The sequence below is a fragment of the Artibeus jamaicensis genome, unplaced genomic scaffold (assembly GCF_021234435.1).
Source record: "Artibeus jamaicensis isolate MK-2021 breed Jamaican fruit bat unplaced genomic scaffold, CSHL_Jam_final contig_700, whole genome shotgun sequence".
Lineage (NCBI taxonomy): Eukaryota > Metazoa > Chordata > Mammalia > Chiroptera > Phyllostomidae > Artibeus > Artibeus jamaicensis.
The window spans coordinates 12,521,249-12,533,364 of record NW_026521930.1 but is presented as its reverse complement, the minus strand read 5'-3'; the positions used below and the strand labels follow the sequence as shown (position 1 = coordinate 12,533,364).

The 12,116-nt window shown below is 38.6% G+C and overlaps 1 protein-coding gene across 6 annotated transcripts in view; it reads right to left on the bottom strand.

Annotated features, from left to right (window-relative positions):
- Positions 1-12,116, bottom strand: part of UBN1 (ubinuclein 1) — a 50,056-nt gene that overhangs the window by 37,282 nt on the left and 658 nt on the right. For 3 of the 6 annotated variants that reach the window (XM_053671602.1, XM_037143500.2, XM_053671604.1), the window contains exons 1-8: positions 11,356-11,440; positions 9,952-10,030; positions 7,982-8,278; positions 4,813-4,899; positions 3,937-4,032; positions 3,469-3,603; positions 2,679-2,782; positions 1,138-1,576 (exon numbers count right to left, since the gene is read on the bottom strand). In XM_053671602.1, coding sequence (XP_053527577.1) covers positions 1,138-1,576; positions 2,679-2,782; positions 3,469-3,603; positions 3,937-4,032; positions 4,813-4,899; positions 7,982-8,230 — 1,110 coding nt within the window. In that variant the 5' untranslated portion in view covers positions 8,231-8,278; positions 9,952-10,030; positions 11,356-11,440. Of the gene's footprint in view, positions 1-1,137; positions 1,577-2,678; positions 2,783-3,468; positions 3,604-3,936; positions 4,033-4,812; positions 4,900-7,981; positions 8,279-9,951; positions 10,031-11,355; positions 11,459-12,116 lie in introns of those variants that run through there. The other 3 variants (XM_037143498.2, XM_053671601.1, XM_053671603.1) reach the window with 3 other exon arrangements.

The following is a 12,116-nucleotide window of genomic DNA, read 5'->3' as shown; positions in this document are numbered from 1 at the left end:
GCATGCTCAAACATGCCAAGTTCAGATTCAACTACTTGCAACTTAATATTCTATTAAGATATACTCTGAATTTCTAATGTGGTACAATTCATTTAAATCATTACATTCAGATAGAATGGTTTTGTCCAACATCTCACACGAGCTAATGAGAATGAACTAGAGATCTGAATAAGTCATTTGATTTACTTCATATGTTGTATTCAAATGTTTTTTGGAAGTGAGAAAATCCTTTGTAGCAGTGGTTAACATTTACCTTGCCCTTTACACACGGATATGCATATAGTGATTCTAGAACATTATGAGAATCACTGGTTTAAAATGTACAGGTATATAATATTTTAAAAAGAAAAAAAACTTACAACTATGTAAAGAAGAAATGCCACTGTAGCTACGTGACAAGCCATTATGTCCAAGGTGAAAGGTCGTTTTAACTAAAGGGTAAATGTCATCAAGACTAACACACCGTGCTTAGTTTTTAGGTAGGAATATGTTACTAAATTGGCACCACTTAGTATTCTAAGTATCAATTCCCTGTTGTCAGAGGACAATAGCAATGGCTCCTTGATTCTGACAGTTGTCACTGTTTTTAATAAGGTATGGACAGCATTTAAGATTCTCCTCCTTTTTATCATCATTTAGGCATTCCTGTAAACAATACCTATCACTAATGACATGCAAGTCTAGGGAGCAGCTAAAACCCAGTGGTAACTAAGCATATAGTCTATGTGCAACATGTCTGCAACCTTTTGTGAATTTCCAAAATCTTCAACAGATTACTAAAAAGATGGATCTCTGCCTCAGCTGCCTGCTGCCAACATTAGTGTCAGTCTATCATACAAAAGGAAAGATACTTTGTGGGAAGAGAACTTACAGACAGAAAACAGAAAAATCTCCCTGGAAGAAAGTAAATTTTCTAAGACTGAAGGAAGCACAAAAGGCCTAAAAATGACATTTGACAAGCAGAGCTACACTGTTTCCTGCTTGGGATGAGAAGAAAGCCTGGAAGAGCCTATACTGAAACTGTCAACTCACTAAGGATTGCTTTGGGCAGCAAGCTTCATGTGGTGCAGAACCAGTGTCAATCTGCCCAAACCATTTCCACTTCCAGGAAAGCCTAGCCACTCTGTGTCACCATACCTGAGCCAGCTCCTTAATGCGCTTCTCCAGGGGCGTAGGCAGGCCTTCAGGGAGGGAAGAGGGCTGCCTGAATTCCTGGTCCAGTCCCACCCCAAGGGAATCGCTTTCATCATCCATATCACGGAAAGGGCTTCCTTCTGGAGACTCACTGAGCAGATGCTCCAAGTCCAAATCAGTCAGCGAGTCCATGGCAGTAGCCGCCTGGAGCAAGTCATTGTCAGAAGTGGAGCCAAAGAGAGACAGCAAGGGGTCAGAGGTACCCTCCAATTCCCGTAGGCCCTGAGCTTCAGCTGATGAAACTGCTACAGGTTTATGCTCTTCGTCCCTCTTTCTCTGAGCCTCTTTCTCCTTCTGAAATTTCTTTAGCATCTCTTTAACGCTCAAAGCCCCAGAATATTTCTTTTTTTTCTTTTCCTTACTGGCATTGAGGGCTGTGAAGCTGCAAGTAAGGGGGAAATTGGTTACTAAGGTTGCAGTACACCTCAAAAGGGAAATTCACAGAGGGACTTCACCCTTGCTCCCAGTGCAATGGTTTCCAGGAACCTCAGTCACAAGTCTACCCTGTCATTCCTCCTCCCTCCTCTTGGCACATGGGTCTCCTTCTTGCTGGGACCAAAGCTTGAGATTTAATACATGTTAGCAAAATTGTGACACAAAGTGCTTGCTACATATCCGATGGGTTTTTAAAAACCACTGCCAGGCTGAAGAAGGAAGGAGCTCCTACCCTTTGCAAAAGCATGGATGGAACTGGAAAGCATTATGCTAAGCAAAATATGCCAGGAAGTGAAAGACAAATACCATATGATCTCACTTTTAACAGGAACCTAATCAACAAAACAAACAAGCAAAATATAACCAAAGACACTGAAATTGAGAAAAGGCTGACAGTGACCAGGGGGAGAGGGGAGGAAATTTCAGGGGAAAAGGGGAAAGGGTTTGTAGGAACAAAGAACACATGGACAAAAACTGGTTGGGGGGGAGGAATGGGTGGGAGGGGGGAGGACTGGGGGTGGGTGGGCTGGGGTTGGAGTAAAAGACAGAAAACTGTACTTGAACAACAATTTAAAATTTTTAAAAAAGCACTACCAGACTGAAACAAAAGGTTGCAAAAAGGGGCCAAGCAAGAAAAGTATTCAAAGGGGGAACGCAGGAACAGTAGAAAGCAGCAGCAACTTGAAGGGCAGCTGGGGTGAGACTAGTGAGGCAAAAGGAAGCAGGACCAGAAGACAAAGGGAAACAGCGGAGACAGGAGAACCGGGGCAGGGAGGAGTGCCCAAGAGAACAAGAAACAGCAGTAGTCATACAGTGACAGAAATAGCCGCCAACACTGACGGTGGGACAGAGAGAACTCTGCATGTCTGGTAACAGAGACGTGAGAGCACTGACTCTGCCTACAATGGCACTGTGGGAGGCGTGAGGGGGAACAGAAGCCCAGGCTCTACTGTCTCCTTTGAAGCTGAGAGAAGGAGGGCGAGTCAGCTCCTTGGTGTCCTGCCCTATCAGTGCAGATTTTACCCCAGAAAGAAGCTGCTGCCTCTCACCCAGCTTTGGAAAATTTGGATTTTTTCGATTTCTTCTCCTTGTCATAAGTGTCATCTTTTTTCTTCTTCTTTATCTTCTCACCACCTTCCTTCAACTTCCGCTTCTGAGAATTAAAGACAAGGCATAGTTACCCAGCTCCCTCACTCAGGGAGCAAGTGCACGACACAGCACTAGCCTTGCTCCACCCAGGGCACATCCTGAGAACTGTCCTAGTTCCTTCATGAACAAAAGCTTTCAGATCAATCCTGGACCACAGACCTGTGGCAGGTCAACACAGCACTGCCACTGACTGTCTCCTGGAAGCACCCAGGACTGAGACAACTGCGGCCATTGTGCAGCCAGAAACCATTCTAGTAAAATGAGCTGTATGTGAGCACTGCCTCTTTTTAAATACACAGGCAGTAATAAATAGATTTCAAAATAAACTTATCTTAAGGCTAACTTGTTTTCACTGGGGTGAGAGCTGGGAACTGAAGACCTCAACATGTCCACAGAAAAGAAACAGCAATACTGGTGCAAACTCCCCTCACGTCACACCCTTCACTACCCTCATCCCCACTCTGAAACAACCTCAAAAAAAGAAATCCCTGCCAAGCCTGCTGGGACGCACAGCACCTTGCACAGCACAGGTGTGAGAGGTAACTGTCAACCTCAGCACAGCTCATGCCTTTCCACCAATCTCCTAAGCTATCCTTAAACAGCACTATTCTGGCAAGTCACCCACTGATCTCACAAGGTTTAGTAAAAAAAAAAGCACTTTTGAAATCCAAAAGCAAGCAACATGCTAACCTTTGGAGATTTTTTCTTCTTTTCTTTAATAAAGTCATCCTCAGATTCTGATGCTTGCCTAAACTGCAGGGTTCCAGAGTTAATATAAAATCCTCCATACTTTGTAGTCAAAGAAGCAGGAACGAGCTCATCATACTGAAAGGAGAAAACAAAGTCAGCTCCAAGTGCTGGTGCTGTAGTCCAAAGATGCAGAGCAGATGTTTCTCTGTCACATTTCAGACTAAATGCCTACACATGCTTCTGGTCAGTCATGAATGTCTGAGCTAGAAGGTGTTTTGGACAGATCTGGTATCCTTTCCAGTAAGGAAAGCAAGGCCAACATCAAGAGTGCCACTTCCTCTCTATCAGTACAGGTCCTTCCTCATGGTAAGGGCAGGTCCGCTCTGTGCCATCCCCCAGCTTCTGGGCCATCACTAGTAGGAGCAAGGGTGTGGTAGTTCCTATGCGGCATTTTCATTAAGTACTTACCGCCTCAGAGTTATCGATGAAGGAATCGGATTCATCATAACCATACCCCATATCAATTAAGTCCTGTATTCGGTCTTTTCTACGTTTCTTTCCACCCTAAAATTTTAAACAGATCAAGTGCTTTTTTTTTCTTTGTAACTGTGCTGAGAACATATAACATGAAATCTACCCTCCTAACAAATTTTTAAGTCTAAGGTCACATGCTTTTAAATACACAGAATTGTTGCCTTGAATTTCATCAGCTAGTGACTAAAGATTATAAAGCACTGGAACGTTCACACTCACATTCTCCCTAAAGACCTTTTAAATAGGACAGGTCCTGACCAGTGTGGCTCACTAGACTGACTGTCATTTGCAAAGCAAAAAAATCACTGGTTAGATTCCTAGTCTGGGCATATGTCTAGGTTGCAGGTCCAGTCCACAGCTGGGGCACATGCAAGAGGCTACTGATTGATGTTTCTCTCCTTCTCTTTCTCCTTCCTTTCCCCTACCTCTAAAAATTAATGAAATCTTGAAAAAAATCTAAAATAGGACAGATTTATATCTGCATAAAATGGCCTAAGACAGAAGAATGAACTAAAGGACTTCATATGTGTTTTATCAAAACATTTATCCTAATGATACATTCTAGGAGTAAAAGGTCCTTCTTGTTTATTCCTTCCACAGCATCCATCCATTTCACTGCACACATTAGTCCGGCTGCATGCATTTTCTGCACCTTCATGCATTTCTTTAATAACTATTCTGTTCTCTCCAAGTTCTACACTTATTTCCACATCAGTGTTGATTAGATAATATTCCCCTAAAAAATGTGGAAACATCTAGAAACCTTTCCCACCCCGTGCGGTTATTTTGTCCCCCAAAGAAAAATCTTACATATTTTTCTTCAAATTTCCGGGCAAGGGCCTCCACTTTATGCTTTTCCTTTTCTTCATCATTAAAAGGATCCGAGAGATCTTTCTTCTGTAAAAAGACCATTCCACAAAACAAGAGTTACAAAAATTCTCTATTATGTACTCATAGTATATCCACTGACTACTTAACACCTATAAACTGTGTAATAAAAATAGCTGTTTTTCAGAAAAGACAGGTAGAAAACATGCTACCTTCCCATCAGTGCTTACTTTAGTTGTTTAAGAAAATTTTCCATTCATGTAACTCAACAAAACTTAATTAAATGCCTACAACTGCCCACCCAAAGGCCCTGCAGAGCTCCAAAGGCAGCAAAGGTCCTTTAGTCAGGGACGCTCAACCTGTATAGACATGTGTTTCAATGTAGTTGGTTTCTTTTGTCACCCTAAAAATTATTTTATGTACTTAAAAACACAATTCTAAGAAGGGGTTCACTTCCAAAGCAGTTTGTGGCTCAAAAAGGTTACAAACCCATTGAATGTAGCACAAATTCTTAAGAGTTATTCTGCCTTATTGGTCAAAAAAATGGTATGAATTTGCTTTTCTCAGTTCTATGGAAAATCAAACCCAGGTTCATAGCAGTCCATTCCTTGGACACCTATCTTGAAGGATCAGTAATCTCTTTCCTCCCAATCTGAATACTACAAAAATTTTCATGCAGTTTTCCAAAAACTCCATAAACTTACTCTTGCATTTTTCTCATCGGTTTTCCACAGTTAAACCTTTAGCTTCTTTGGAAAGGAATCTTAATTTTAATAATAAAAAACACCCATATTAAATACCTTAAGACTTCAGAGTAGGCCAAAAACACTAAAAATTAGATCTTTAGTGTTTATCTCTGACTACTTAAATCCCACTCACCCATAAAGAATGTTAAATAATTTAGGTTCTATATGAGGAATGAAATATTACAGAACATACATATGTTCCACAAAAGGTGGTCTTTAAAACATGTGCCTATTGGTGTCTTCTAATTTTTCTACAATGATCACATATTAAAGGAGTTCAAATAATTTTAAGAAATCCCACCCACCCAGATTAAGTGTTGGATTCACTGTGTACTCCTAAATGCCCTGCAAACAACAGTTATCCAATAATTGCTATTTCCTGAACATATGAAGGTCCAGCTCTGCCCAAACACATTTAGGATATAAGCTCTCCTCTGTCCAAACCCTCCAGGACCTGTATTTATACCAGATTTAAACAAGTACCACACTGTGACTCCTGTTACCTGTGTTGGTATAATTCAATTCTCCTAATATATCTATAAGATTGCAAGTTCCTCTGAGGCTGGGACAGCAGCTTTTCCACCTTATACAGTCCTCAGAATCTTAGCGCAGTGTCTTCACATGGTAAGAAATATATGCTAAATGAATGAATACATGAATGTCAGATCACACTGTGCTCTGAGCACTGCAGAGTAAACTCAATGATTCAGGAATTTTCAATCTGAAGGCAAGGGTTAAATCCCCTGAAACTGAATCCAGTGTTCTCTGTGTATGTTCCATGCATTTTTCTTCAATGGAGAACAACATCTAGAACCCCCCCCCCAAGAAATGAAACTGAAGGACTGGAGTTCTAATTTCGGGTCACCTACTGACCTGGGTTTGAGCCCATAAAAAAGTAGTTTAATTAATCCATGCTATTTCCTCTTCCTCTCAAAGAAGAGGAAACTATTCCTACTTCAAAAGAGGGATTGTCGGTGAATTTGAAATTACTATTTTTCATCTGCCCACTGGCCCTCATACAATAAGCTGACCCTTGGCACAGACTCAATTGGCTTCCATCCAGCAAATCAGAACTTAATTAAGGAAACATTTTTACTTGAGCAAAGAAAACGGAATAATCCTTCTAACCAAAGGTACTCACCCCAACAGCACAACCATGAATTAGACTGAAGGAGCATTGGCCACTGAGGCACTGTGGTGGAAACTTCATTGACATCATCTCGGACACCATGTAAACCAGGCACTAATCTAATCCCAAATTGCCTAAAGCCACTCTAGAGAACAAAATGCTGCAGAGTGTGGTATCCAACTAACCAACCTGCCTCACATAGGGCAGAGGCATACAGTAGGTGCTTACAAATGCTATCCACCTAGCTCCGGCTCATACTGTATGATTCCATCTACATAAAATGCAAAAACTGGCAAAACTGACCTAAGCTGCTAGAAATCAGGGCAGTCATTGTTACCCTTGAGGGCAGGGTAGTATTTTGGGAAGAGAGAAGGAGGGTTTCTGGTGTCCTGGAAAATGTTGTATTTTGTAATCTAGGTACAGGGTCCATGGATATGTTAAGTCTGTGGAAATCCAATAAACCAGCCATTTATCACGTGTGCACTTTTCTTTAGTGCATAATTCAAATAAAAAGTTTATAAATTTTTAAAATAATTTTAATGAATTGTCAAAACTTTGGTAACATTTGAAACTGGGTAACAGGCACATAGGGCTTATTATAGTATTCTCTGTACTCTGTGCTTTGAGAAGTTCCATACTAAAAAGTAAAAACAAATCTGCCAGAAAATAAATACATCATTTAAAAACACTTGAGAAATCAAACTGATTCTCAAAAGCCCCAGAGGCTACTAACCCACTAACACCCAAAGTAAGTAAAACAAGAAAAAACTTAGAAAAATAGGTTCCTATCCCTTTGGGTAAAGTAACTATCCAATATATTAACGTGTTGAGAAGAAATAATAGTATGAGAATAGTATGTGTCTTTTCTCATCTTCCCCTGCATGAGGCAGAGAATCCCTTGGACAAGAAATATGTCCAGCATGAAATCCAGCACCGGAACAGCCAAGGACGGTCATATTACATACATGTGATATTTACAGACTTTGCATAAAAAAATTTTTTTCTTTACATTAATTAGCCATAATTCAAATTAGCTTTGGATGTGCCTTACATTTTCTCTAGCATAAATCAGGAGAATGATTCTAGAAAGAATTCTATCCCTTTGTGCCCAGGAGCAAAACCAGCAAACCAGTGCTTGCTTTGGGATAGGTGCCATGATCTTGGGGCAGCCACAACCTCCCTGGTCTTGCTTTCACCTTCTGAAAGTCCCATGTGCACATGCTACCCTGAGCATAGATCTGCAGAGTGAGTCTGGGGCCTCTGGAGGGGTGGGTACCTTGTCTCCAGGTTGAAGGCCTTTTACTTTCCCTCGTATGTTCTTCACAAGCTCTGGGTAGAAGAATTCTGGACAACGTTTATGATCTGGCTCGAAGAGGGTGAGTGTAATCCGCACAGCTGCTGCAGCGGGCTCAGAGTCCTGATGCTGCTCTGCTCCCCCAACCTCCTCTTTCCGGGACTTCTTCAAAAACACAGGATTCAGAGAACCTGGGAGAGAGGTGAACTGGACCCTGTGGGGCTCCGACATGGCTATCAAAAAGTCTTAGCGGATGTCACTGCATGGCTTCTGTTAACACTGAAAAGAAGGGCCAGGTCAAACCACAATTTTTCCTGTTCAGTTATACAGATTTAAGTTTAAAATCAATTCATTGTCAACAAGAATCCACAGTTCAATTTATCTTAATTACCATTTACTGCTTTTTTCTGTTTAAATACCATTTGTCTTATATATAAAATTTTTCATATATATATGAAAAGCACCCAAATCCTATCCTTCAGAGATCATCTGTTTAGCATATTTCCTTCTAGTCTTTTTTCTGTGCATATTCACTAGATCTTTGAAATTAGAGAGCCCATGCTAAAAAAAGCCTTAAAGAATCCTCAAAATTGCAGACCCCTCAAGAATATTGCTTTTTATTTAATTTATCCAACACCTTTTTTTTCTGGCTAAGAATAACATCTTTTGTAAGACCTCTTTATTTTAATCACCAATGATTTACTTTTATTTGGAGACAGTTTTTTTTTTTCAGGGTAATTTTTTAAAAGATTTTTAAAATTATTTTCATTTTGAGAGAGAAGGAAAAGGAAAGACAAAGAAAGGAAGAGAAACAATTGGCTGCCTCTCCCATGCCCCCAACCAGGGACCTGGCCTACAATGCAGGCATGTGCCCTGCACAGGAATCGAACAGACGACCTTTTGGGTCACAGGCTGGACCTCAACCCACTGAGCCACACCAGCCAGGGTTAGAGTCATTCTTCACAATGACCAAGTTTTCATCAGCTCAGAGTAATGCCTTCCCTGGAATAAGTAAAAAACCAGTGTCTCAAGAGTCATGTGCTTAGGCTCACTTCCTAAGATACTAGCCTTTCACAACTCAAACACAGGTCTTGGCAAAGTGCAAATTATCACATGTCAAAGAACTTCAGTTATTTGGAAATGGACAGAGTACATTGTGAATCCTAGAATTCCGAGGGTTTACAAAGTATAAATATGCAAATACACCACACTCACACACACACACACACACACACACATATAGTGCTTCATGTGTAAGTTGTGTCCTGCTTTTTAAAACTCACATTCAAATGTGAACTTACCACGTCCACATGGATAGTCTCTGCAGCCTTGTTTGTATAGGAAAAATATTAAAACTCACCTAAATCTGAATGTCCAGCCTTAAGAAAATAGTTGAAAAAATTAAAGTTTTGTTGATTTGTAAGGGCTTTTAATATATTAGTATGTAATATTAATATGTAATATGTATATTAGTATGTGATATGTATTATATAGTATCTGTAATCTCTTTTACACTTTTCCTTCACTGTTATTTACTGCTTAATTTTGCTTAGAGTGAGGTCAGATGAAAGAAATTTAAACTTTTATTCTCACCAGAGGATACATTCATTGACTCCAAAGAGAGAGGGGAAGTGGGGTGGTGGGGGGAGAGAAGGAGAGAAAGAGAGAAACATAGATCAGCCGCCTCCTGCATGCACCCCCAACCAGGGATCAAACCAACAACCTTTCTGTGTACAAGATGACATTCCAACTAATTGAGCCACCCCTTCAGGACAAGAAAATTAAACTTTTTATGCAGTGAAAACTAGGCTCTTTTCCCTTATGGCTTCTCCCATTTCTTTTGTGCCTAGAATGTCCTTCTCCAACCAGGAATTCTTATATAAGACTTTACCTATCCAGTCTTTCACAAATATAATTTTCACATTGAACTCTTTAACCCAAGTTGAATTTACCATGCTATAAGGTAAACGATGAGTCTCTACCATGGTTTCTTCCCAGCATCAATAACTAATTCTTCTTTTCCCTGGTGATCTGGCAAATATCATATACAACATCTTAGATATTTTAAGGACTATTTCTGAAATCCATCCTGTTACTTTGATCTAGTATCTAGAAATTCCTTAACAAGTACCACACTGTTCTGAGAAATTCTATGGTATATTTTTACATCTTGAATTTAAAATTCATCTTTATTATTCTTCTTTTAAAAGTAAAACTTCATCTATTCCAGTCTGCTTATTATTTCAGAACAATTTTAGAATCATTTTGACAAGTCCCCCCAAAAAACTCACTGCACTTTGACTGTATATGAATCATAAATATGAAATCAGAAAGATTTACATGCATTATATCCCTATATGTATATGAATACTTATATAGTATATACAACATTATTTCTATTATGACTATAAAATTGCGGTCTATAAAACCAGACAAGAAAGTAAAATATCTAAAAATAGTTAATATAATTCTAATTAGGTAACAAACTGATTAGCAGCAAACATGGTGGTACAAAAAAACCATCATTCACTAAGATGCTGAAAGAAATTCCTCTAAAAAAACTTTCAAGGCCCCCAGGACACCTGTGATACATTGAGTTGTAAAAATAAATTTAAGCTGAAGGTTGAAGGTTAAAAGTCCCCCACTGATAAAAGCAGGCAAGGTCTCACTACAAGAAGAGACTCTGCAGGTTCATTGAGGATGCAGGAAGGTCATCCTAGAAGTGGCAGCTAATTTAAAAAAAAAAAAAAAAGTAACTTTATCCTGACCCAAAGTTTAGACATTGTAACTTTAGTCTGCCCAGATGATAAAACTGCTTCTCTTAGTTACTTAAGTGACTTTTCAGGCATCAGAAAATATAGATATGAAAATAAAATAAATCAAAACTATAGCATATTTATATTTTGCATTTTTATAATCATGATTTTGCTTGTTACTAAGTCATCTGAAATATTTAAAAGTCAGAAATTAATTTGAAATCATCAAGAAAATATCACTAAATTTGAAAGTGTACATTTAAAAGGACTTTATGTTTATACATTTATTTGACTTAAAAGACTTAAGTCCTTGGAAAGATTTTACTGTTAGGTTTATTAGCTTTCACTGTTTTAGGAGTCTGAAGTATTTGAGAGAACAAGTATATAAAACTTTAAATGCTGTTAAAAACATTTAAGCAAATTTAACTTTGTAAAAAGCTCATTGTTTAGGTAAATTTAATGTTAAACTAGTGCCTTAATTGAAGCTTTGTAGAGGAAGTATTTTGGATTTTATATAAACATATTTAGACTTGTAATGAAACAAGATTTATCAGTAAAATGCAGTCTTAAGAAAAACTAAGTATTTAAACACAAGCATACCTCGGAGATACTGAGGGTTCAGTTCCAGACTACCACAGTACAACGAGCCATAATCTCTTTGCTGGTGGAGGGTCTTGCCTTCAATTTGTAAAAAATGCAACATCTATGAAGGGCAATAAAATGAAGGGCAATAAAACAAGGTGTGCTTGTACTCACCTCTACTGAGTTAAACCTTATTCTAAGTAAAAGCACAGTATTCTCCAAAAAAAATAAATTCCATCTTAAAAACACAACTGATGTTATCCAAGAAATGCTAGCCTCCTTTTATCTCAGGTTATTCCCAGTAGTGACTTTTTTTTTTTTACTGTACATTCTCATAATCATTCTATTTTCAAACTGGTTACTGGTGAAATATAGAAAGACTGAATTTTTCTGGCTGATTTTTTAGTCTCTTTACTGAACTCATTTAGTTTAATGTCTTTCCCCTTTTTTCCAAAACAGGCTATCTATCCTGTAGTACACAGAAATGAGAATTTTGTCTTCTTTATGAAAAATTATGTTTACTCTTGTTTCATGTTTTATTGCATTGGCTAGAACATCCAAAATAATATTAAACAATATATTCTTTGCTGTGTTCCTGACTCTAACAGGAATGCCTCTACGCCCAGTGTGATGTTAACTTAAAATTCTTATTTTTATCAAGTCATTAAAATATCCTTAAATGCCCCCCAAATTAAGAGTTTTTAAATTGGAAACGTGTTGAATTTTATGAAATAGTTTCATGAAATTATAAATACCCTTCAAGTTATTGGCCTACCTTA